Below are 24,340 nucleotides of genomic sequence, written 5' to 3' on the forward strand. Positions count from 1 at the left end.
AAATGTAATCCAGTTATGTTTGGCGCTAATGGCTCTGCTCTTGAGATGCGCCCTGAATTGACCAAGCAGCATGCTTAGCAAAAACAGAGAATGCAATGCAGAGAACCCCTAAAACAATGGAGCCCGGTATCAAGCTGAGTATCAATGTGTAGCAGCAAGCCAGTTGCAGACCTCAGAAAGGATTATCTGAATGCAAACATGCATTATGTAAGATGCCCCTCTAGAATTATGTGAAGTGAGAATGTCTAGCAGCAAACCTGCTGCAGACCTTGGAAGTATTGTCTGAATAAAGATGCAAGCATGCATCATTTAAGAGGCCATTCTACGATTATGTGAAATATCAATGTGCAGCAGCTGCAGACCTTAGAAAGCTTTACCTTTGCGATGGAAGCATGCATCGTGAAAGAGGTCATTCTGGAATAATGTGAGATCTCAATGTGTACCAGCAAGACTGCTGCAGAACTCGGAATCAATAAGATCATTTGAGATCGGTCAGGCTTGCGCAGCATCGATTAGCGGCGATTGGCCATACAATGCATGCCGGTTAGATTTGTGTCTGACTTGTTCCCGACTTGCCCTGACATCATGCTCTCGTGGGCAATGGTAATCTCACAGGATCGAGTTTTTGGAGCCAGATCTAACAGCTGATTGGTTAAGATGTTGACTCAGCTGTATGACATTTTAAAGAAACTTTTTATTTTTGCTGAAATGGAGAGATCAGAAGACATGTGGTCGATGTGGAGACTAAATAGCCCACATTCATATTATAGACAGCACACAATAAATAGTTGTTATCTATATTAACTTTGGACTGATTTAAATCCTCCTGTAAAAGTATTTAACAACACAAAACTTTTGGTAAGGGGGATGTGATTCAGATGCAAAGCCCCGACAGTATGAATATCTGACAGAACAATAATGATAACTAAAGTCTGGTATTTCTTTCCTTTGTGTTTGACTTTTAACGTATTCCATTTATTAATGTAGTCTGAGAGGGACAGGTCTGCTCATCTGAGCAGCTTCATATCAGTTTGCTGCTATATGAAGCTAATTTACACATGAATTGTGCTGTGCCCCCCTGTCCCCCCAGGATTTGCACCTATGTATGTGATTTGACAAACAAGCTACTATTTTGTGTGACCCTATCACCCACTGGGGGACCATTTAACAGTTTCAGTGTTAAAATAACTTAAATTTATGATGATCTTTCATTCACCCTGTCTAAATAATCAATATCTCTGAGGGAATCTGTCGGCTGTCCATGACTGTCCACAGTGCCCCTTGTGCACAGTAAGGCCTGGAGCCAGGATGAAGAGAATCAGTTCGTGTGGAATACCTACTGTCTTATAACAACATGGATCTTCCAAATATTGAGGTGATGAGGTTATATTGTTTACTCTGGGGCAAAAGCAATGTTCTAGAAGACCAGCAATCCATAGCTTTCAGAGTGGATGCTGGGACCAAAGGAGCTGCACCCTTGTGGAAGGAGTGAGAGGTGTACAGCTGAGGAGGGAGTCCACATCATTTGCAAAGGAGTCAGATGCGGATTGTGAACCAAGACCATGACATGGCGCCTCGGCAGGTACCAGGTCATGGAAGATAGGACAGAAAATGTGTTTATTGTGAAATAACAGTTGAACCTTAACCCTCACTTCATATTTTTTAATGTGTGAGGTGGATGGAATATGTGAAAATCTACAGTGATACAGTATCATCTTGTTGTTTATTCTTGGCACCAGAGGAACCCATAAAAACAGTAAGAACACAGCTTCCAGTAATAAAACTGCATAAAACCCAAAACACCCCTTCTTAAGGTGAGACACCAGTTTGTGGACTAAAGAAAATGAGAAGGGAATGTGCTTATCATTTCTTGGTTGCTCTTTAAGGCCTTTGAAGATGTGGCAATTGGAGGGGTTCCAGAGCAGGCTACATACTGAAGGATGAATGTTTTGAGGGAAGATTGCATTTTCTCTGGATTTAAAACAATAGAAGCACAAATCATAAGAATATAATAAGCAAGAGAGAAAAAGAGAAAGCTGCACAAAAAGGAGCGAAATAGGGTCATCACTTATCTCCGTCGATACCCCCACCCCAAAAGCTAATAGATGGAGCGGCATCAGTAACAATTTAAGGGCGACTGATGTTTCTGCACAATTGTTGTAGAAGATATGCTGTTCCAATTATCATGCTGCAATGAATAAAATCTTAAATGAGATACATCCCTCATGTAAAGTGACAAAATCATGAAGTTTAGCCATTGTTTTAGAAAGGGCTAAACATCAGATATCAACAATTTGCATTGGGGAATAATTCTCATCGCCCGTGAAGGAATGTAACTGAGTACAATCATCAAGTACGATTCTTAGCTACTTCTTTACTTCATTATTCCCAGTCCCTGCTACTTTATGCTTCCACTCCACTAGATCTGGAGGGAAATATTGTACTTTGACTCCACTACACTTATGTGTCACTTTAGTCACTAGTTTCTCGGAGACTGCATTCTGCATCCAAGCCAAAGTAGCACGTTTGAAATGAATGTATGTTATCAGCAATCAATAAAACATGCTGAATGTCAGATCCGATAATCGACCAGGCCAATTATCGATCAACTACTAGTTACAGCATATAGGCCTACATACATGTAAATATATATGATTTACTTTACTGCTTTTGGCCTACCTTAGTACAATAATTGTTTGAATTACTTTTGATACTGAACATTTAATATCAGATAAGACTTTTAATCTTTTACTTTCAAGTACCATTTATATTCGTGACTTGACCTTTACCAAGTAATATTATTTCATTCATTCATGATATCTTTACTTTTACTCAAGTATGACTTATTATTTATGACTTATTTACTTATTTATTTATTAAGCTAATTTATACAACACTGCTGATTAGGCTAAGGTGGCCTAATAACAGGGCTCTAGTTACATGTGAACCAATGGGAGCTGAAATCTGTAATACATTATTAAAGAAAATTATTGTAAACACAAATAACGACTTTCTCAATCTACTGAGTATAATTGCATTAACAATATAAATAGGTAAAAGACATTTTTTTTCCAGAGGAACTATGCACCATATTCTTCATGATTGACAATGACAATGACCACCAAAGTCTCTCTCTCTGGGGTGTGAGCTGTCACACCTTTTCAGAGGCTTATTTAAATTAAGTAACTGTTGTTGTGATCTTCTTCTTCTACAGTCGTTGCAAGAAGTGGGCTGCTGTGTGTGTGTGTGTGTGTGTGTGTGTGTGTGTGTGTGTGTGTGTGTGTGTGTGTGAGTGAGTGTGAAAGTCATGGACCATTTAATGAAGTGAAGTCACTTATAATAGCATGTCTTTCTGACTTTTATTCATATTTAGCTGTCTGTGCTCAAGTGCCATGAGAAAATAATAAACAAAAGGGTAGGCCAAAATAAAAGAATTAAAACTGAAAACAGCACACATGAAGCCTTTACAATAAAATCCTTCACTAAAAGAAGTTTAAACTGTCCTTTCCAAATGATTGACTGCATATGAACTGGTAAAAAAAATGCACAATGAATTCAAAAAAACAAAAAAACTTTTTAAGCGAAGTTCTACAGTCATTAAGTCAGTCAAATGTTGGCTTATAATACATTATTACACGGCTCTGTTGAATGCTGCTCTCTGATTGGTCCATCGCTGCGTTCTACGGTCTGTTATTTCTGTATAATGACCGTCGTCAAGTATAACAGACCGTTGCTAGGGACGGCGCTCTGATCCGCCCCTGCAACATGTAGCAACATAAGCAAGACAGCACCGCTGTCCAGCTCCTCTCTCAGGACGGCCTTGAAAGTCGTCAGATCATGTCTGTGACTGGACACATGAGAGCAGCTAGGGACGGCGCTCCGACCCACCCTGGCAACATATAGCAACATAAGCAAGACAGCTGGACTTTCAACGCGTTACACCAACCACAGCACGCTGTCCAGCTCCTCTCTCAGGCCGGCCCCGAAAGTGAAAGTGAAAGTTAAAACTTTACCGAGCGATCCTTGTCGCTGCTGAATCATTGTGGGTGATTATTTATTATTTATTTCAGTCGTAAGGCCATGTAATAAGCGGGATAATGTATAGTTAGTCGGTTGTTATGTAGAAATAAACCCCTTACTTATATGATGAAGTTGAGCAAAAACTGTCATCTCCAAACCCTGGAACCTTTCAAACTAGTAAATAAAAAAAATGACAGCAAGTTAAAATAATACATGTACATTTTGAAGCTGCCAGTGCCTTAAGATAATGTATACAATAATTGAGATATTAGGCCGCAATGTACAGAGCAAAGATGAAAGCAGCACTAATGTCTTAATGTGAGGCCTTAAAATAAAAATCCTTCATGTGAAAATGAACTAAATGAACCTTTTCAAAACCTGGCCTGCATATAAAACTGGTAAAAATGTGAATAAAAAATATTGATTAAGTCAAGTGCCACAGTCACTTAGTTGTGCAGGCTCATCAAGCTGCCAAAATTGTGATGGTAGGTTAATATTTAACCAGATCGGGAAAGATTTAAAGAGATTTATTGAAGACAGGTCAGGTAATAGTGCAGGTGAATAGCTGGCAGGAGCTGAGTGCAGGGAGGCCCCGTGAGTAGAGGGGTTACTTCTACTTCTTTATCTAGACCAACAACTTGTCTCCTAGACCCCATCCCAACTAGGTTGCTGAAAGAAACTTTACCTTTAATTAGCTCATCTCTACTAGAAATGATTAACCTGTCTCTATTAACAGGATACGTACCACAGTCCTTTAAACTAGCTGTAATTAGACCGCTTCTTAAAAAGCCTAATCTTGATCCAGAAGCTTTAGCCAACTATAGACCTATATCCAACCTCCCTTTCCTCTCCAAGATCCTTGAGAAAGCAGGCGCCAACCAGCTATGTGACTTTCTTCATAACAATAGTTTATATGAGGATTTTTAATCAGGTTTTAGAGCACATCATAGCACAGAGACGGCACTGGTGAAAGTTACATATGACCTCCTAATCGCTTCTGACAAAGGACTTGTCTCTGTCCTGGTCTTACTAGATCTTAGTGCTGCATTTGATACCATTGATCATCACATTCTACTACAGAGACTGGAACACTTAATTGGCATTAAAGGACCCGCATAAAACTGGTTTAAGTCCTATTTATCGGATCGATTTCAGTTTGTACATGTTAATGATGAGTCATCCCTGTATACCAAGGTTAGTCATGGTGTTCCTCAAGGCTCCGTGCTTGGACCCATACTATTCACCTTATATATGCTCCCTCTAGGAAATACAATTCGGATACACTCCATAAACTTTCTTTGTTACACAGATGATACCCAGTTATACTTATCAATAAAGCCAGATGAAACTAATCAGCTAACTAAACTCCATGCATGTCTCAAGGACATTAAGACCTGGATGACCTGCAATTTTCTGCTGTTAAATTCAGATAAAACCGAAGTTATAGTACTTGGTCCTAAACACCTTAGAGATGCATTATCTAATGATATAGCTAGTTTGGATGGCATTAACTTGGCCTCCAGTACCACCGTCAGGAATCTTTGATCAAGATATGTCCTTCAACTCCCACATAAAACAAATTTCAAGGTCTGCATTTTTTCATCTACGTAACATTGCAAAAATCAGGCCCATCCTGTCCCAAAAAGACGCAGAAAAGCTAGTCCATGCATTTGTTACTTCCAGGCTGGACTATTGTAATTCTCTATTATCAGGCTGCCCTAACAAGTCTCTAAAGAGTCTCCAGCTGGTCCAGAATGCTGCAGCACGTGTACTGACAGGAACTAAGAAAAGAGATCATATTACTCCTGTATTGCCTCTCTGCACTGGCTCCCTGTAAAATCAAGAATAGAGTTTAAAATCCTTCTCCTCACCTACAAAGCTGTTAATGGTCAGGCACCATCATATCTCCAGGACCTCATACTACCCTATTACCCAACTAGAGCATTACGCTCCCAGAACGCAGGATTACTTGTAGTTCCTAAAGTCTCCAAAAGCAGAATGGGAGCCAGAGCCTTCAGTTATCAAGCTCCTCTTCTGTGGAACCATCTTCCTGTTTTGGTCCGGGAGGCGGACACCCTCTCTACCTTTAAGAGTAGACTTAAGACCTTCCTTTTTGATATAGCTTATAGTTAGGGCTGGCCCAGGCCTGTCTTGGACCAGCTCTTAGTTATGCTGCTATAGGCCCAGTTCGGGGGACAAATGATACACTGAGCTTCTCTCTCCTCCTCTCCCTTCCAACTGTATACATTATGCCTGTATACATGCCCCATCTCTGCATGTCACTGACTTCACTTCTTCCCCGGAGTCCTTGTGCTTTCTAGTCCTACAGGCTCTCATGGATCCTGGCCACGCCCGGGTCGTGGATCGTGGATGCGCCTACTGCCATGGCCCTGCCTGACACCCACCACTACTGTTGCTAATATTAGTCATATCTCTGTTACATACGTTTCACTACTATTATTGTAATGCATTACTACATACTATCCCTACCACTACTACTGTTATTACTAGTAGTCACATTTCCATTATGTGCATTTCATTATTATTGCTGTAATACCTCTTTATGTACTTTCATTCCTGTCAACCATCTATTATAATTGTATACATTGTGATCTCATTGATCTGCTCTGTACATGCGACATCTATTGCACGTCTGTCCGTCCTGGGAGAGGGATCCCTCCTCTGTGGCTCTTCCTGAGGTTTCTTCCGCATTTTTTTTTTCCCTGTTAAAAGGGCTTTTTTTGGGGCAAGTTTTTCCTCACTTGAATCGAGGGTCGAAGGACAGAGGGTGTCGTCTCTGTACAGATTGTAAAGCCTCGGGTGAGCGCCGGACAGGTGGGTTGCTGGCTTGGTGGCAGAGCTCTGGCCTTTTCCACTGAAGTACAGAGTGGAGCTTGGGTGGCAGGCCCGGAGAGTTAGAGGGGAGGACTGAGAGGAGTGACAGAGATGCGTAGGCTGGAGGCTGGTGGCTTGTGGCTTATGAGGCGAGGAGAAGGCAGGATGTTCACAGGATCAGTGGGAGCAGAATGCTGGGACTAAAGGCGAGAGAGCGTGTCTGGCTTGATATGACAGGATCCAGCCTGGCAGGAGAGGGTGAAGTTGAATCTGCTGAGGAACAAGGACCAGTCTGGAAATATAGACGTTTGGCAGAACGGACATAGGCTGGGTTCTTGTGATCAGTCCATATCAAAAAAGGTACCTGGGATCCCTCGAGCCAGTCCACTCATGCAGGGCCAGAACCACTGCCAGCAGCTCCCTCATCGTAGTTGTGCTCCACAGAGGACAGCCTTCAAGCAAGAAAGCACCGGGATGCAGTTTTTGAGAGTCGAGATCACGTTGAGACAGTTTAGCTCCAACTCCAGAGTCTGAGGCGTACACCTACAACACAAACTCTCGAAGGGGGCTGGATGTTTCCACACAGGGGCACTGGTGAATAGCTTCTTGAGGTGAGAGAATGCAGAGACAGCACTCACGGTCCAGGAGAACAGCTAGTTAGAGCAGCTGCTACCTTGCTGTAATCACAAATGAAGCATCTGTACAAATTAGGAAAAGCCCAGGAAGCGTTGTAGTTGTTTGCAGGTGATGGGAGTAGGCCAATTCTCCACAACCTTGATCTTGGCAGGGACCAGTTGGAGTTGACCCTCTGGTACCACAAAGCCCAGGAAACTGACAGCAGGGGTGTGGAATTCACACTTTTCTGCACTGTTGTTTGTGTTCCTCCAAGGTGTTGGGAAGACAAAGATGAAGTTGTTAGAAACTGTACGTTTGTTCCCCTTCATGTCAGTGTTTGTGACAAGGAGACCAAGTGGAATAGTGGTGCAAGCACCTCCCACTGTTCCTCCCACTTTATAAATAGAGGCCTGGATGAGGCCTTCCTCCTATTTGTCTCCAAACTTTCACCAGACTGAGTGTGTGTTGGTGCTCACCTGAGTTTGCTATGTGTCTTTGAGGATCCCTCACTGTAAGTAGTGTGTAATCTTTTCATTTGGACTATGAAGTTTAAATATGATGAGGAACAGTTGATGTAATTTGCTAAATACTACCGTGATTGAAATATCTCCGGCTTATTACTATTTGAAATATTAATTGTATTCTAATTTGAAAGTATTTAACATAATTCGAAGCTGGATTTCTAATTTGTTTGGGCAAAATATTGTAATTTGTTTACAACCAGGGAGAAGATCGATGGTGCAGTTGTTTGGCTTGTGAGGGGGGGGGGGGGGAGTGAGGGCCAGTTGTTTATGAAATACTCTTGCCAGGTCATGGTACTCGGTGGCATGAGTGAGAGGTCAGGAAGCTCCGGGGGAGGTGTCTTGTTGGGATGAACAGCTAAATGTAGACAATGCGAATGGCAGAAAACACTCCAGCTAGCAATGGAGGAGGTGGACCAGTTTATATGAGGATTTATGGATCTTGAGTCCGAGGAGACCAAGCATGACAGGGGATGTGGACAAAGGGATCACAAAAAGCTGTATTCGTTTTCGATGATTACCAGGTATGATCAGAGACAGGGGAACAGTATGATGTAGCACTGTGGCAAGTTGTCTACCGTTGAGTGCACTGACTGTCTTGCGATCCTTCAGGAGTTCCACAGATTTGTTAGCTTGTTCAACCAGAGCTGCGTCAATTAAGTTATCGTCTGCCCCGCAGTCCACCAGGATGTTAACAGGAAGAGACTCACGTGACCACTGTAGTGAGGCAGAGAAGTATATCTGCTGAGAAGAGCTAGGAAAGGAGGAGGTCTGGCTCACCAGTGTGCTCTTCTTCACTGCAGAGTCGGTGATGAAAACGTCTTGGCCGTTCAGCGGATGATTGGCGAGTCTGCCCCAATTGCGTGGGTTCCTCCAAGACAGCAGGAGGAACTCCAGCTTATGCTGTAGGCTGTGGAATGGGACTTAGCTCAGAGGGTGCCAGGGTTGGAGGTTGAGGCGAGGGGGAACTTACGGGTCCTAACTGCTCTTTCTCTATATCCTCTCTGAGTCTATTGTCAACTCGAATAGCTAGATAGATTAGATCTTCTAAGGACTTGGATAAACCTTGAGTTGCTAGTTCATCCTGTAACTCATTTAATCCCCTCATAAAAACCCTTGTATGCGCCTGCTCATTCAACCTCTGTCGCTTCTGTGGCTAAAATATGGAAATCTATAGAGTAAGATGCAGCTGACTGGGAAGACTGATGTAGAGCTAGTAAGTGATTACCTGCCTCAGGACCCTGTACTGGGTGGTAAAATACCTTGCGCATTTCACTAACAAAGGTAGAGTGGGAGTCTAGGACCACTGATCTACTCTCCCACAATGCTGTTCCCTATTGAACTGCCTTACCACTCAAAAGATTGATTAAATAAACTATGTGTGACTTAACCGTTCGGTAACTAGAGGGTTGTAGATCAAACACTAGGGAGACTTGGAAAAGGAACTGGCCACAGGGGCCCAGATCCCCAGAGTAATGCTCGGCTGGAGGAATAAAGGGCTCTTTAGACAGAGGAGGGAAGGGCTGAACATGTGGAGCAGCAGGTGGGTTACTCACAGATGCCGGGGTAGCTGGAGAGAGGGGGGGTAGTTGATCTGGTGGAGCTGGGTACTGAGCTGGTTGACGCTGGAGCTGAGTCTGTGGAGGGTTTCCATGACTTCCTGGAGTATCCGGTCATGCCTGCTGACTAATATTCCTTGTGCACTTAGAGCTTCCTGGTGGTTGTCTGGGTCTGCTGGGTCCATATCTTGGCCAGATTGTTGTGATGGTTGGTAAATGTTAAGCAAGACCCAAAAGCGGACAACCAGACAGAGGACTTGAGGTCGAGCTCATGTGAGGGCTGGTCAGGTGGGTTGCTGGCTTAGTGGCAGAGCTCTGGCCATCTCTATTGAAGTATGGGTGGCAGGCTCGGAGAGTTAGCGGAGTGGACTGAGACGAGTGGCAAAAGTGCGTAGGCTGGAGGCTGGTGGTTTGTGAGGCTGGAGCTTGAGGAAGATGTCCACACTGGAGAAGACGAGGAGAGACAGGGTTAGGTTTGTAGGAGGGCAAAAATTCTCAATAAGTTTGAAGATCTGATCTATCACATAGTAGAGATGAAACAATCTGGCAACGAATGCAGAGTAGCCCGGCGCATTTAAGCTGGAGTTGATGAGACCAGCTGCAGATAAAAATAAAGGGCAGGCTGATATTTCACCACTGGGGGCGGCTGGACTAGTTTACTTTAGACACATTGTTTTTATGAGAACATGTCCATACTGTGTTTATTATACAGTGTGAACAGTGACATGATCAGGCTCAGCATCTTCCAGCTCTGCAGGCCTGATCATGTCTTCATGAGGGTAGGAGCTGGAGCTGCTCCTTGTTCTTTCCTGGAGCAAGAATTTAATAATTTACTGACAGTACACAATATCTAACAGTGTCATCGCTACCTCACCTCACAATGTCCTCAAAAATGTATATCGAAAGTTACATAACAGTCTCATAACCGTAATGCAAAGTCTTTACAGTATGTTGAATTGAACGACAATATTTGGTCTAATACTGGGTCCATACAATTACAATTTACAGTCAGCTGTTATAAATAAAGGCAACTAATAACAGAGCTAACATCATAGCAAGAATACAGCCAGTCAAAATAAGACTGCTATCTTAAGATTACATTACAGATGACTTAGCAACGCCAGAGTACCGTGAAACCAGTCACATCACGCTGACTGTTGCAGTTTGTGTTGTCATTAGTTACACTAAAGATATGTTTCAGTAAACAGACAACGTTAGAGGTTATTTACCAGTCTAAAGAAACGTTGCAAGTTCAGCTCTTCACACGTCCACAGCTGTCTCCAGTGTTAGAAAGCCCAGACAATATGTACTCCTGTTTTAGCTTCTTTTTACATAGTGGTAGTCATGTCTTTTCAGGAGCTGTTGTTTGAGATGAAGATAAAAGTTGTTTTTCCTGGAGCCTCTGCATCATTGTTTTTTGCTGAATAACTAACTGAGGCTGTTCCAACTTCTCTGCGGGATTGTTCCCTCCAGCCGGTGTTTCGGATTAACAAGGGGCTATGTTAACTGCCGTCCTTCAACTGAATGCAATGGCTTTAAGTATGATACATGACTTGTAGATGCTTCGCCAAAGAGCAAATCCAAGTGAATTTGGTTGTGCAATGTGTTGTTTCAGGTGATGTTATTTCTTTTCCCAAATCAAATCAAATCAAATCAAATCAAATCAAATTTTATTTGTATAGCCCAAATTCACAAATCACAGTTTGCCTCAGAGGGCTTTACAATCTGTACGGAGACGACACCCTCTGTCCTTCGACCCTCGATTCGAGTGAGGAAAAACTTGCCCCAAAAAAAAAGCCCTTTTAACAGGGAAAAAAAAAAAAAATGCGGAAGAAACCTCAGGAAGAGCCACAGAGGAGGGATCCCTCTCCCAGGACGGACAGACGTGCAATAGATGTCGCATGTACAGAGCAGATCAACGAGATCACAATGTATACAATTATAATGGATGGTTGACAGGAATGAAAGCACATAAAGAGGCATCACAGCAACAACAATGAAATGCACATGGAAATGTGATTACTAGTGATAACAGTAGTAGTGGTTAACGGTAAGGATAGTATGTAGTAATGCATTACAATAATAGTAGTGGAACGTATGTAACAGAGATATGACTAATATTAGCAACAGTAGTGGTGGGTGTCAGGCAGGGCCATGGCAGTAGGCGCATCCATGATCAGGCAGGGTCATGGCAGTAGGCGCATCCAAGATCAGGCAGGGCCATAGCAGTAGGCGCATCCACGATCCACGACCCGGGCGCAGCCAGGATCCATGGGAGCCTGTAGGACTAGAAAGCACAAGGACTCCGGGGAAGAAGTGAAGTCAGTGACATGCAGAGATGGGGCATGTATACAGGCATAATGTATACAGATGGAGAGGAGAGGAGGAGAGAGAAGCTCAGTGTGTCATTTGTCCCCCGGACTGGGCCTATAGCAGCATAACTAAGAGCTGGTCCAAGACGGGCCTGGGCCAGCCCTAACTATAAGCTCTATCGAAAAGGAAGGTCTTAAGTCTACTCTTAAAGGTAGAGAGGGTGTCCGCTTCCCGGACCAAAACAGGAAGATGGTTCCACAGAAGAGGAGCTTGATAACTGAAGGCTCTGGCTCCCATTCTGCTTTTGGAGACTTTAGGAACTACAAGTAATCCTGTGTTCTGGGAGCGTAATGCTCTAGTTGGGTAATAGGGTAGTATGAGCTCCTGGAGATATGATGGTGCCTGACCATTAACAGCTTTGTAGGTGAGGAGAAGGATTTTAAACTCTATTCTTGATTTTACAGGGAGCCAGTGCAGAGAGGCCAATACAGGTGTAATATGATCTCTTTTCTTAGTTCCTGTCAGTACATGTGCTGCAGCATTCTGGACCAGCTGGAGACTCTTTAGAGACTTGTTAGGGCAGCCTGATAATAGAGAATTACAATAGTCCAGCCTGGAAGTAACAAATGCATGGACTAGCTTTTCTGCGTCTTTTTGAGACAGGATGGGCCTGATTTTTGCAATGTTACGTAGATGAAAAAATGCAGACCTTGAAATTTGTTTTATGTGGGAGTTGAAGGACATATCTTGATCAAAGATAACTCCCAGATTCCTGACGGTGGTGCTGGAGGCCAAGTTAATGCCATCCAAACTAGCTATATCATTAGATAATGCATCTCTAAGGTGTTTAGGACCAAGTACTATAACTTCGGTTTTATCTGAATTTAACAGCAGAAAATTGCAGGTCATCCAGGTCTTAATGTCCTTGAGACATGCATGGAGTTTAGTAAGCTGATTAGTTTCATCTGGCTTTATTGATAGGTATAACTGGGTATCATCTGCGTAACAATGAAAGTTTATGGAGTGTTTCCGAATTATATTTCCTAGAGGGAGCATATATAAGGTGAATAGTATGGGTCCAAGCACGGAGCCTTGAGGAACACCATGACTAACCTTGGTATACAGGGATGACTCATCATTAACATGTACAAACTGAAATCGATCCGATAAATAGGACTTAAACCAGTTTAATGCGGGTCCTTTAATGCCAATTAAGTGTTCCAGTCTCTGTAGTAGAATGTGAGATTCTGGTATCAAATGCAGCACTAAGATCTAGTAAGACCAGGACAGAGACAAGTCCTTTGTCAGAAGCGATTAGGAGGTCATTTGTAACTTTCACCAGTGCCGTCTCTGTGCTATGATGTGTTCTAAAACCTGATTGAAAATCCTCATATAAACTATTTTTATGAAGAAAGTCACATAGCTGGTTGGCGACTGCTTTCTCAAGGATCTTGGAGAGGAAAGGGAGGTTGGATATAGGTCTATAGTTGGCTAAAGCTTCTGGATCAAGATTAGGCTTTTTAAGGAGCGGTCTAATTACAGCTAGTTTAAAGGACTGTGGTACGTATCCTGTTAATAGAGACACGTTGATCATTTCTAGTAGAGATGTGCTAATTAAAGGTAAAGTTTCTTTCAGCAACCTAGTTGGGATGGGGTCTAGGAGACAAGTTGTTGGTCTAGATGAAGAAACCATCGAAGTTAGTTGGTGGAGGTCAATGGGAGAGAAGCAGTCTAAATATAAGTCAGAATTTACAACTGTTTCTGAGGTTCCTGTGTTTAAAGATACAATAGTGCCAGTTGAGGGCAAGCGATGATGGATTTCTCTAATAGTTAAAATTTTATCATTGAAGAAGCTCATGAAGTCATTACTACTGAGCGTTGTAGGAATACATGGTTCAGTAGAGCTGTGACTTTCTGTCAGCCTGGCTACAGTGCTGAAAAGAAACCTGGTGTTGTTTTTGTTTTCCTCTATTAATGACGAGTAATAGTTTGCTCTGGCATTGCGGAGGGCCTTCCTATATATTTTAAGGCAATCTTTCCAGGCTAAGCGGGATTCTTCTAAGTTAGTGGAACGCCATTTCTTTTCAAATTTCCGTGATGTTTGCTTCAATTTGCGGGTATCCGAGTTATACCAAGGTGCTAACCTCCTGTGCTTTATAGGTTTCTTTTTCAGAGGGGCAATAGAGTCCAGTGTTGTTCGCAATGAGCCTGCAGTGCTATCAACAAGATGATCAATTTGTGAGGAACTGAGGTTAGTGGAGGAGTCCTCTATTATATTAAGACACGGCATTGTATTCAGTGCCAGCGGTATAATTTCCTTAAATTTAGCTACCAGGATTTTAGCTACCAGGATCCCACAACATCATGAGTTTGAATCTTGTAAATATATGGACCTGTGCATTTTTTATTTCAATGACGGCTGAATGGTTCTTCTACGCTATAAATGTTTACTCAGACAGGCTCCAACAGACAAACAGGTGTATTTAAAAACTTTATTAGGGAGACACACATTCACAGGAAGAGCAACTTTCTTGTTTCCCGTTTACATCTTCCATAACAACAGACACCGTTCAAACAGCGACTGAGTGTCAGTACGTGACAGGTTTCCTCAAATGATACTCCAAAGATTAATCAGGTGTGTTTTGTAATGAGAATCTAAACAAAGAGGCATTAACAGGGACATCTACATCTTCTCTTCCTGTTTTCAACATCTGCTGTACCTACGACAACCACAGACACATTCAGCTGAAGGTGGCGCTACCAGTAGCCTCACTGTTCAATTGTACATTTTTGCCTTGCCTTATTAATTCTGCTTCTCTGCTCTTTTCAAGGCACAAATAGGGCTGATCTTTATAACAGCTTTATGAATATAACATATAGCCATACTTTTTACACTGTGTAGATTCTCAGACAGTATTAGGCTCTCTACGTACCAACTTATGACCAATTATTAAAAATACAGTAGCATAGGCTTACTCTATTCAACTCACTGTTTGAGTAGTAGCCACAAGCACTCATGCTCGGGTCACTGTCCTCAACTTCAGTTTCAATAGGGCTTCTTGAAATATTCAACTCCTGCTCTGCACTTCTCTTCCTGATAGTTCCTGTTAAGAGCCACGTTTGTAGTGCATTTGAACCTTTCAGTTTACCTCTGCTTACTAGTGTGAGTTTAGCTCATGGATGTCATCTGCATGGATAACATGTATGAACATGACTACAGAGCACTCGGAAACAAAAATATCATATTAAATTACATTATTCTTTAAGTATTCTAATTCAAAATCTGCAGTAGTTTGTTAGTATTAATACTATGTTTTCAAATGAACTTTTTTCTATAAAAATAAAACATATCTGGGATTACTCCATGTACCATGAGAGAGAGCTTAGGTACCACCATTCACACTTGTATCACAGTTTGAGAATAGTGGTCCTAACATATAGACCTGGGTGATAACCTGTAGGGAGGTGTTCCTCTCCTGCCTTCAATCTCCTCCTACGCACCACCCAACGGCATTGTGCTTTTAAAAGCCTTTTCTTGCAAGCTTTTGTGCCTGCTTTACCTTTGTTAGTTTCCCCCCTAAATTTGTTCTACATGCTTTCATTCTCTTGTGTTTTATGTTATGCTTAACATCCTTATTTATACATCTTTTTGTTTGTAAAGATTATTTTTTTATCTCTTTGGCTGCTATTACTGTCTGCACAGAGACCTCTGTTCAGGGCTCCAGACAAACCTTTACACTGTTTGCACTGGTGCACCTAACTTTTTCATTGAAGAGCACCAGCACATAGTTTAGGTGCACCCAATAATACATTTTAACTACAGCTGTACGACATGGTGAAAAATCTGATTACAATCATTTTGACAGATTGATGGGGATGACCATTTTTCAATTTTCTGTTTTCAGACAAAACCATGATGATCTGACATTTGTTGGGGTCTGGCATCTAGGTGCATCTCTACAGCATTTATTTGTAGCAAATATATTCATGGTCAGTGTATGACATGGCTTGTCTATCAAGTACATTTACACACAGCAGCTACTGACGAGGATCATGGAACAGCAGGTACTTACTTTTAACATTAACAGCAGAGCCAACTGAGCTGCACTGCAGTGTTAGGTTCCACAAAGAGCAGGTCAGTACACGCTATATAGCCTAGATCTTGTGTATGGAACAGCTTTATCCTAAATATCCTTTATAAACAATGATGATCTGGTCATGGGTCGCCTCTCCTGCCCACAGCCAGGTACCATTTCACTCCCTCCTCGTGTCCTTTCTCTCGTTCACCTGCAAGAAATGTGGGCGTAGGACAGAGTGGGGCCTCACACATGCACGAACACACACAGACACGCATGGCACATACTGTATGCAAGATGTACATGAAATGTAGTGATACACTGACAAAATAATGTAATGAAAATATATTTATAGACTTTGATTTGTTCAAAGGAACTGTCTCTACACTCAGTTGGTGTTTGTAATAAAATGTTTTAATAAATACGAACATTTTTAATCTGACCTGCCTAAAACAAGGTGCACTGGTGCGACTAATTGAAATGTTTAGTAACACTTTACATAGTTTTGGGCTGATGTGCATCCAAAATAGTGGCACCCTGGAGCCCTGTGTAGTCTGCTTATATATCATCCAAGAACCATGATGAAACTCCTTGTAAGGGAAATTCTCCTTGTTGAGGTTGTGACGGCCCTGTTCTGTCTGCTTCTCCTCTCAGTGCCTTCCAGTAGCACCAGGAAGCAGTGGGCCGTCTTAAGCAGACCACACCTCAGGGTGTGGCTACATTGATAAAAGGCCGCCTCAGTCAGTCTGCTCACTCTCTCTGGTGGCTGAGCAGCTGACTGCTGCTATGGCCTACAGCCTGCTGTAGTTTGGTGTTTATCTTATAGACATATTTACACATACACCCACACACACACACACATCCACCCACACACACACTACATCTGATGACAAACACACCCATGTTATGTTTCATTTGAGTTGTTTAGTTAAATAAACACTAAAGTAGTCTCCGAGCTCTGTGTGTCCTCTCTCCTTTGTTCAACCTGTGAGCCAAGGTTGTAACAAATGGGGGCTCGTCTGGGAGTCTCCAGAATCCTGAATAGTATTGTTGCTTGGTAGTGTGGTATTGTTTGCTTCATCTGTGGTTTGTTGAGGTGAGTACCAAAACCTGATGTTGTTGCTGCAGACTGAGATAAGCATTTGGTTGGGGAGAGGCTTTCACATCTCTGGGGAAATGTGTTTTGCGTCAGTGTGTGATGAGGTTGTTGGCTCAGAAGTTGGTGTGGCTAACCTGCCTGCATTTTGTTATCCTTAATCACTATGGTGCTATGAACCAGCCTTAGTTAGTGGAACTACTTTCCCAGTAGGCATAAGAACGTCCTCCACCTGTGAGCTCGTTGTTTATTGTTTTAGTTTGTTATTTTTGTGCACTAGCACGGCCACAGCAAATTTGCTTTGGGTACACCTCCGTGACTGTCCAGGTGGGTCGCTATTTGGATGGTTGCCCGGCCGAGTCATCGGGCTCTGTGTTTCAATTTCCCACCAATGCTAGTGCATGAAGACTAGGGTTGAGAGAGTCAGCTAGCTTTCTGGTTAGGTAGTTAGCCAGGGGAAAGGATGTTCCACACTGTGGCTGTTGCCCTGGGTTAAGGGGAATTTGTTCGGTTGTTTGTGCTGTGCAGGCTAGTCTCCAAAAAAAAAAAAAAAAAGTGTTTTTTCCCTTCTGAGTCTGGTAGGTGTGGGTTGGTTGTTGTGGGGTGAACCATGTCTGTTGATGATTTTTTGCAGAATCCAAGGGAGGATCTGTTAAACACCTTCACTAAGGAGCAGTTATTTAAGGTAGCTGATCATTTTGATGTGGAAATCCCTAGTAAGGCCCTCAAAGACTGTATCTTAAGTAAGATCAAGGACCATTTGGTGCAGTTGGGTGTGCTTGCTGATGTTGAAGATGGTGATGCTGTAAGTGCATCAGCTTCTGCCTTACCTGCAGTTTTTCCCCAGGTCAGTCCCCCAGAACAGTCTTTAAAATTTGTGCGGCCTGTGGTTGGCATGTCGTTGACTTTTGAGCAACAAAAAGAGTTGCTGAAACTGCAGCATACATTGGAAATGGAGCGTGAGGAAAGGGCTCAGGTTCTTCATGCTCAGACACATGCTGCTGAACTGGAGAAACTGAAGTGCACTGCCAAGTTACGTGAGGCTGAATTACTTCAGCAGAGGGAACAGCAAGAAGTTGAACGTTACAGGCTGGATTTGGTAAAGGAAGGTAAGATGGTTAATCTGGCGTCGGGCAAAATGGAGGTCCATGGAGCTGGTGGGTCTTCATCATTTGATGCGTCTGCATGTTTACGGTTGGTGCCAAAATTTTCTGAGCGGGACCCCGACACTTTTTTCTTACTCTTTGAGCGGTTAGCCGAAAACAGGAAGTGGAGTGATTCAGAGCAGACCTTGTTGCTACAGTGTGTTTTAACAGGGAAGGCCCAAGAAGCTTATTCTGCTTTATCGATGTCGGACAGTGGACACTATCTGAAGGTCAAACAAGCGGTGTTAAAGGCTTATGAACTGGTACCGGAGGCATATCGGCAGAAGTTCAGGGGCATCAGGAGGCAGGACCGTGAAACATATGTTGAATTTGCACGGGAACTATCTACTCTGTTTGCTCGTTGGCGGGTGGCCTCTGAGGTTAAGACCTTTGAAAAACTGTGTGAACTTGTTTTGGTGGAACAATTCAGAGAAACCCTCCCTGAGAACCTGGCCACATATCTGAGTGAGAGGAGTGCTGAAACTTTAACTGAGGCTGCTGTGTTTAGCTGATGAATATGCTCTGACTCATAAAGTCTGGGGGGATAATGGACGGAGGGGCGGAGCTAGTGGTTATCCCCGGAGTTCGGGGAGTGACTCTCCTGCTTTCAAAACAGATAACAATGTTGGCAAATGGGATTCTAGTAGAACTTGTAACTATTGTTTGGGCAAAGGTCACTGGAAAGCTGACTGTCCTGTTTTGAGGTCCAAGCACAAGTCCAGCGAAGGCTTCCGCCCTGTTAAACCTGCAGCCTTGGTTGCTTCTGTACGAGGGAAAGTGAACATGCTGCGTGAGAAGGCTGAGGCCATCACTGCAGTACGGCAGCACACTAAGCCTGTTGCACTGGTTTCCCGCCTCTCATTTGAGGAGCCGCTGTGTCCCCCTAAGAAATCCTTTGTGAACACTTCAGAGAACAATCACCACATTGATAAGGTTGAAGACATTTATCCTGGTTATCAGAAATATGTGAGTGAGGGATTTGTTTCATTGGTAGGGAGTGAGGAAAAAGTTCTAGTCAAAATTCTGAGGGATTCTGGTGCTCTGGACTCTTTCATTGTAGCCTCTGTGTTGCCATTTTCAACAGACACAGCCACTGGGGACTCTGTGCTGGTGAAAGGTATGGGGTTGAATGTGTTTCCAGTGCCTTTGCATAGAGTTGCCCTTTGTTCAGATCTGGTTAAGGGGGAGGTGGTTTTGGCAGTGCGGCCGGCTCTTCCAGTTCCAGGGGTGCAGGTGATTTTGGGGAATGATCTGATCGATGGTCCATTTCCTGAATCTACTCCCTCACCAGTTGTCACCTCTTCTCCAGCTGTTGGCCAGGTGGAGGCTGAGTGTGATGACTATAAACAGATTTTTCCAGTGTGTGTGGTCACAAGGTCACAGATACAAAAAACAAATGACTTGGTGGTTAAAGAAAAGAATGTTCCACATGTCCAATTTCCTTTACCTGTCTTTCCATTCTCTGTCTCAAAAGCTGAGCTGATACAGGAGCAGCAGAGGGATCCTGCTCTGACCGAGCTGTTCCAACAGGTGCGTCCAGTGGAGGAGATGGAAAGTATGGCGCAGGGGTATTTCTTGGAAGATGACATGTTGGTGAGGAAATGGTTGCCCCAGGGCGAAAAGTTTGTGGGTGACGCCATTTTCCAGATTGTGGTTCCGTCTGGACTGAGGAGTGGCATATTGAAAACTGCTCATGATATGGGTGCGGGACATGTTGGGGTTAAAAAGACCTATGACAAAGTTTTGCGGTATTTTTATTGGCCTCGACTGAAGAAAGACATCTCTGCCTATATTAAAACATGTCATACTTGTCAGCTTACAGGTAAACCAAACCAGTGCATTAAGCCCGCTCCTTTGCATCCTATAGCAGTTGCAAATCAACCATTTGAACATTTGTTAATTGATTGTGTTGGCCCACTACCTAAGTCTAAGTCTGGAAGTTTGTATCTTTTTACAGTGATATGTCAGACAACTCGTTATCCGGCTGTTTTTCCTCTGCGCAACATAACAACCAAGTCAGTGTTGAAAGTTTTGACACAGTTCATGTCTGTTTTTGGTATTCCCAAGGTTCTTCAAAGCGATCAGGGAACCAATTTTACATCAGGGATGTTTGCAGATACGCTGGGGAAGCTTCATATTAAACACATCCAGTCCACTGCTTATCATCCGGAGAGTCAGGGGGCCATCGAACGCTTTCATCAAACTCTCAAGTCACTTTTGCGCTCATATTGTACTGAGTTGGGTCGTGATTGGGAGGAAGGACTGCCATGGCTAATGCTGGCGGCTCGTGAGGTAACACAAGAGAGCACGGGTTTTAGCCCAAATGACCTTGTGTTTGGTCACACAGTTCGTGGTCCTTTGGCTGTGTTACAGTCTGATTGGAAGAAATCTACTCCTCCGGAAGAACTAACAGCTTATGTAAATGGGTTCAAGAGACGGTTGTATGAGTCGGTAAAGATGGCAAAACTAAACTTAGAAAAGGCTCAAGGTAAGATGAAGCGACTGTATGATCGCCGGGCTGAAGTGCATGTCTTTTGCCCAGGGGATCAGGTCTTGGCCAATCTCCCAGTGGTGGGATCTCCTTTTCAGGCTCGGTTTGGAGGGCCTTATTCTGTTGTTCGACAGGTTACAGATTTAAATTATCTGATTTCTACTCCTGACAGAAGGAAGACTACACAGATGTGTCATGTTAATATGTTGAAACCCTATTTTCCACTTGCTAGTGGGGGGGAAGTGAAGCCAGTGGCTTTGGTGTCTTCAGTGGTGGGTGTGGTTTCTCCACCTTTGGATGGCGGAGAGAAGATTGAGAGTCCAGATGTTGGTGTGTTGCAGGGCAGGCTTAAAAATTCAGAGTCCCTGAGAAATTTGGATAGCTTGTTGGGACATTTGCCAGCAGCACAGGGGAAGGAGCTGTCTGATCTCATTTTTTCATTTCCAGTTTTGTTCTCAGACACTCCCACGAGGACCCACCTCATAGAGCACGATATTGAGGTGGGCGATGCTGCACCAATTCGTCAGAGGTTTTACCGGTTCCCTCAAGAGAAACGAAATCAGCTGGAGGCAGAGGTCAACTACATGTTGGAGCACAAGATTGCTGAGCCGTCCTGCTCTAGCTGGGCTTCCCCGTGTGTGCTGGTTAGTAAACCTGATAAAACTTTCAGACCCTGCACTGATTTTCGCAAAGTAAATAACATCACAAAACCAGACTCTTATCCACTTCCTCGCATGGAGGATTGTGTAGATCAGGTGGGCACCGCACAATATGTCAGCAAATTTGATCTCTTAAAGGGATATTGGCAAGTGCCATTGTCAAAACGTGCTCAAGAAATTGCTGCTTTCATAACACCCTCAGGTCTTTACTCTTATACTGTCATGCCGTTTGGCTTAAGAAATGCCCCTGCCACTTTTCAGCGGCTAATGAACCAAGTGGTAGCAGGTTTAAAGGGGTGTGCAGTATACTTAGACGATGTTGTCATCTACAGTGAAACTTGGGCGGAGCATGTTGATCAGATCCGTGCTTTGTTTGAGCGGCTGGCTTGGGCCAACCTGACCATTAATCTAGCAAAGTGTGAGTTTGCCCAAGGTACAGTGACTTATTTGGTAAAAGGTCGTTGGCCAGGGTCAGGTGCGTCCTGTAAGAGCTAAAGTTATGGCCATTGATCAGTTTCCAACTCCCATCACAAAGAAAGAGCTGATGCGGTTCTTGGGTATGGTAGGTTACTATCGAGGATTTTGTAAGAATTTCTCCGCAGTAGTTGCGCCTCTTACTAAGCTCTTAAGTTCAAAGGTTAAGTTTGACTGGTCTTCTCAGTGTCAACTTGCTTTTGAGAATGTTAAAAATCTAATTTCCTCTGCACCTGTCTTGGCAGCTCCCCGGTTAGGTGATCCCTTCCACCTTCAGGTCGATGCCAGTAATTTGGGGGCTGGAGCAGCACTTCTGCAGGCTGGTCCTGATGGTATTGACCATCCCGTTGGTTTTTTCTCCAGAAAATTCAACTCTTATCAGTTGAATTACTCCATTGTTGAAAAAGAGGCTCTGGCCCTCATTTGGGCCCTGCAACACTTTGAAGTGTATGTTGGTGGAGGTAGAACCCTCGTAGTTCATACTGATCATAACCCACTAAGGTTCCTACACTCGTTACAAAATCCAAATCAGTGTCTGATGAGGTGGTGTTTGTTTTTACAGCCCTTCAACCTTGATATTCGTCATATCAAAGGGTCAGAGAATATTGTTGCTGATGCCCTGTCACATGCTCTGTCTTAAGTGGTTCTGACAGTGTCGATTTATTCTTTCAGATGAGCCTCTCTCCAAACCCTTAATTTGCTCCTTAGGTGCCAAAGTTGCTGACTGGGAGGGGATTGAGGGAGCAGTTGGGAGGGAACTTATAATACTGTGTTAAATGACTATGTTGTGACTTCTGTGTTTTGCAGGACAGGACTTCCTTTAGTGTCTCGGATACCCTTTGGGTCCTCGTCTTTATGGGGGGGATGTGACGGCCCTGTTCTGTCTGCTTCTCCTCTCAGTGCCTTCCAGTAGCACCAGGAAGCAGTGGGCCGTCTTAAGCAGACCACACCTCAGGGTGTGGCTACATAAGATAAAAGGCCGCCTCAGTCAGTCTGCTCACTCTCTCTGGTGGCTGAGCAGCTGACTGCTGCTATGGCCTACAGCCTGCTGTAGTTTGGTGTTTATCTTATAGACATATTTACACATACACCCACACACACACACACATCCACCCACACACTACATCTGATGACAAACACACCCATGTTATGTTTCATTTGAGTTGTTTAGTTAAATAAACACTAAAGTAGTCTCCGAGCTCTGTGTGTCCTCTCTCCTTTGTTCAACCTGTGAGCCAAGGTTGTAACAAGGTAGAGAGTTGCTAATTCTCTGAAGGATTTTAGACTTGGTGTGATGAATCAGATCTCTTTAATAGATGGAGCATGGAGAGATGACCCACAGTGTTCTCTGCAGTCTTCCAAATTGTTCTGACTTATATACAACGGAAGAGTGGTTATGAACTTTATGACAGTTGTTAATCCCTCCTTCCCCAAAAGAATGACTCTGCTGTTTTTGTTGATCATGCCTTCCCCAGGGCAGGGACCCTGTGATGTTTTACTTGACAGTAAGTGTCATCCTAGCTGCCTTTCTTTTAACACGTTAGGCATAGAGAATTGCCCCTCATATCACCTCCTGACCTGTTCTAACCCTGACAACTCCCCACACCTTAGGTGAAGGGGAATCTTCCCTCCTCTCACATCCTGATATGTTCTCTACCATACATTGATTTCTGAATCCAAAACTGTTTAATTCCCACATCCTCCCGCACAGTACATAAGTAAAGGTATGCTTTAAATTGTTCTTCACTATGAGATGACCAAACTGATTTTTTTTTGCTTGTTTACTGCTTCCCAATGTAGCGGTATAAATTGTTACAAGATTAGTTACACTATGAAATATATTTTCTCTCACATTAAACAAAAACAGCAAACACAACTCAAAACATCAAGAAAGTAACAGAATGCTTTGACATGGTTTGCAGCCATGCCTTGCACTGGAAGTTGACTGTTAAACATGATTTGTTTAACACTTACTACTAAAGTATCATGAGATAATTCTATAATTTAATGACAATGCTGCTATTGATATACTACAGTATATATTGAGCTCCGTTTTTTTTTGCACGTCATCTGTACTGATATTGTATTGTATTGTTTTGTATAGTATTGTCCGTTGTACTTTTTTAAATTATTTATTCCTTTTTCTTTTTATTATTAATATATTAATGTCACACCGTGGGCCTTAGAGAGCACTGTAATTTCAATTCCTGTGTACTGGTTTTGACAATAAAGCTGACTTTGACTTTGACTTTGACATTTCCATTTCACCAAGAGATAATTCTGGTTTACTATGCCCTTGTTTTTGTAGTTTAATCAATGGCACATAACACAAAAACCTGCCCACCTCTTGCTTTGTATAACTTGGACAAATGATGAACACATGAACTGTGAATCAAAAACCCAAAGTGTAATAAACTGTAATTAACTTCCACCTTGTTAACAATCCTGACTGAACAATAAAGAGATTTGATGGAAGTTCTGCAATGTCATCTTTAATATCTTGTTGATTTATACAGTCCTTTGGATTGACAGGGTA

At 43.0% G+C, this 24,340-nt stretch overlaps 1 protein-coding gene across 7 annotated transcripts in view; it reads left to right on the forward strand.

The window, feature by feature from the left end:
* Positions 1-24,340, forward strand: part of plekha6 (pleckstrin homology domain containing, family A member 6) — a 312,790-nt gene that overhangs the window by 35,258 nt on the left and 253,192 nt on the right. For 3 of the 7 annotated variants that reach the window (XM_084348667.1, XM_084348672.1, XM_084348668.1), the window contains exon 1: positions 18,806-21,315. The exons of 2 other annotated variants lie outside the window; for them this stretch is intronic. In XM_084348667.1, coding sequence (XP_084204793.1) covers positions 21,179-21,315 — 137 coding nt within the window. In that variant the 5' untranslated portion in view covers positions 18,806-21,178. Of the gene's footprint in view, positions 1-18,803; positions 21,316-24,340 lie in introns of those variants that run through there. 2 more of the 7 variants (XM_084348674.1, XM_084348670.1) reach the window with 2 other exon arrangements.

The sequence above is a fragment of the Pagrus pagrus genome, assembly GCF_965226575.1.
Source record: "Pagrus pagrus genome assembly, chromosome: 3".
Taxonomy (NCBI): domain Eukaryota; kingdom Metazoa; phylum Chordata; class Actinopteri; order Spariformes; family Sparidae; genus Pagrus; species Pagrus pagrus.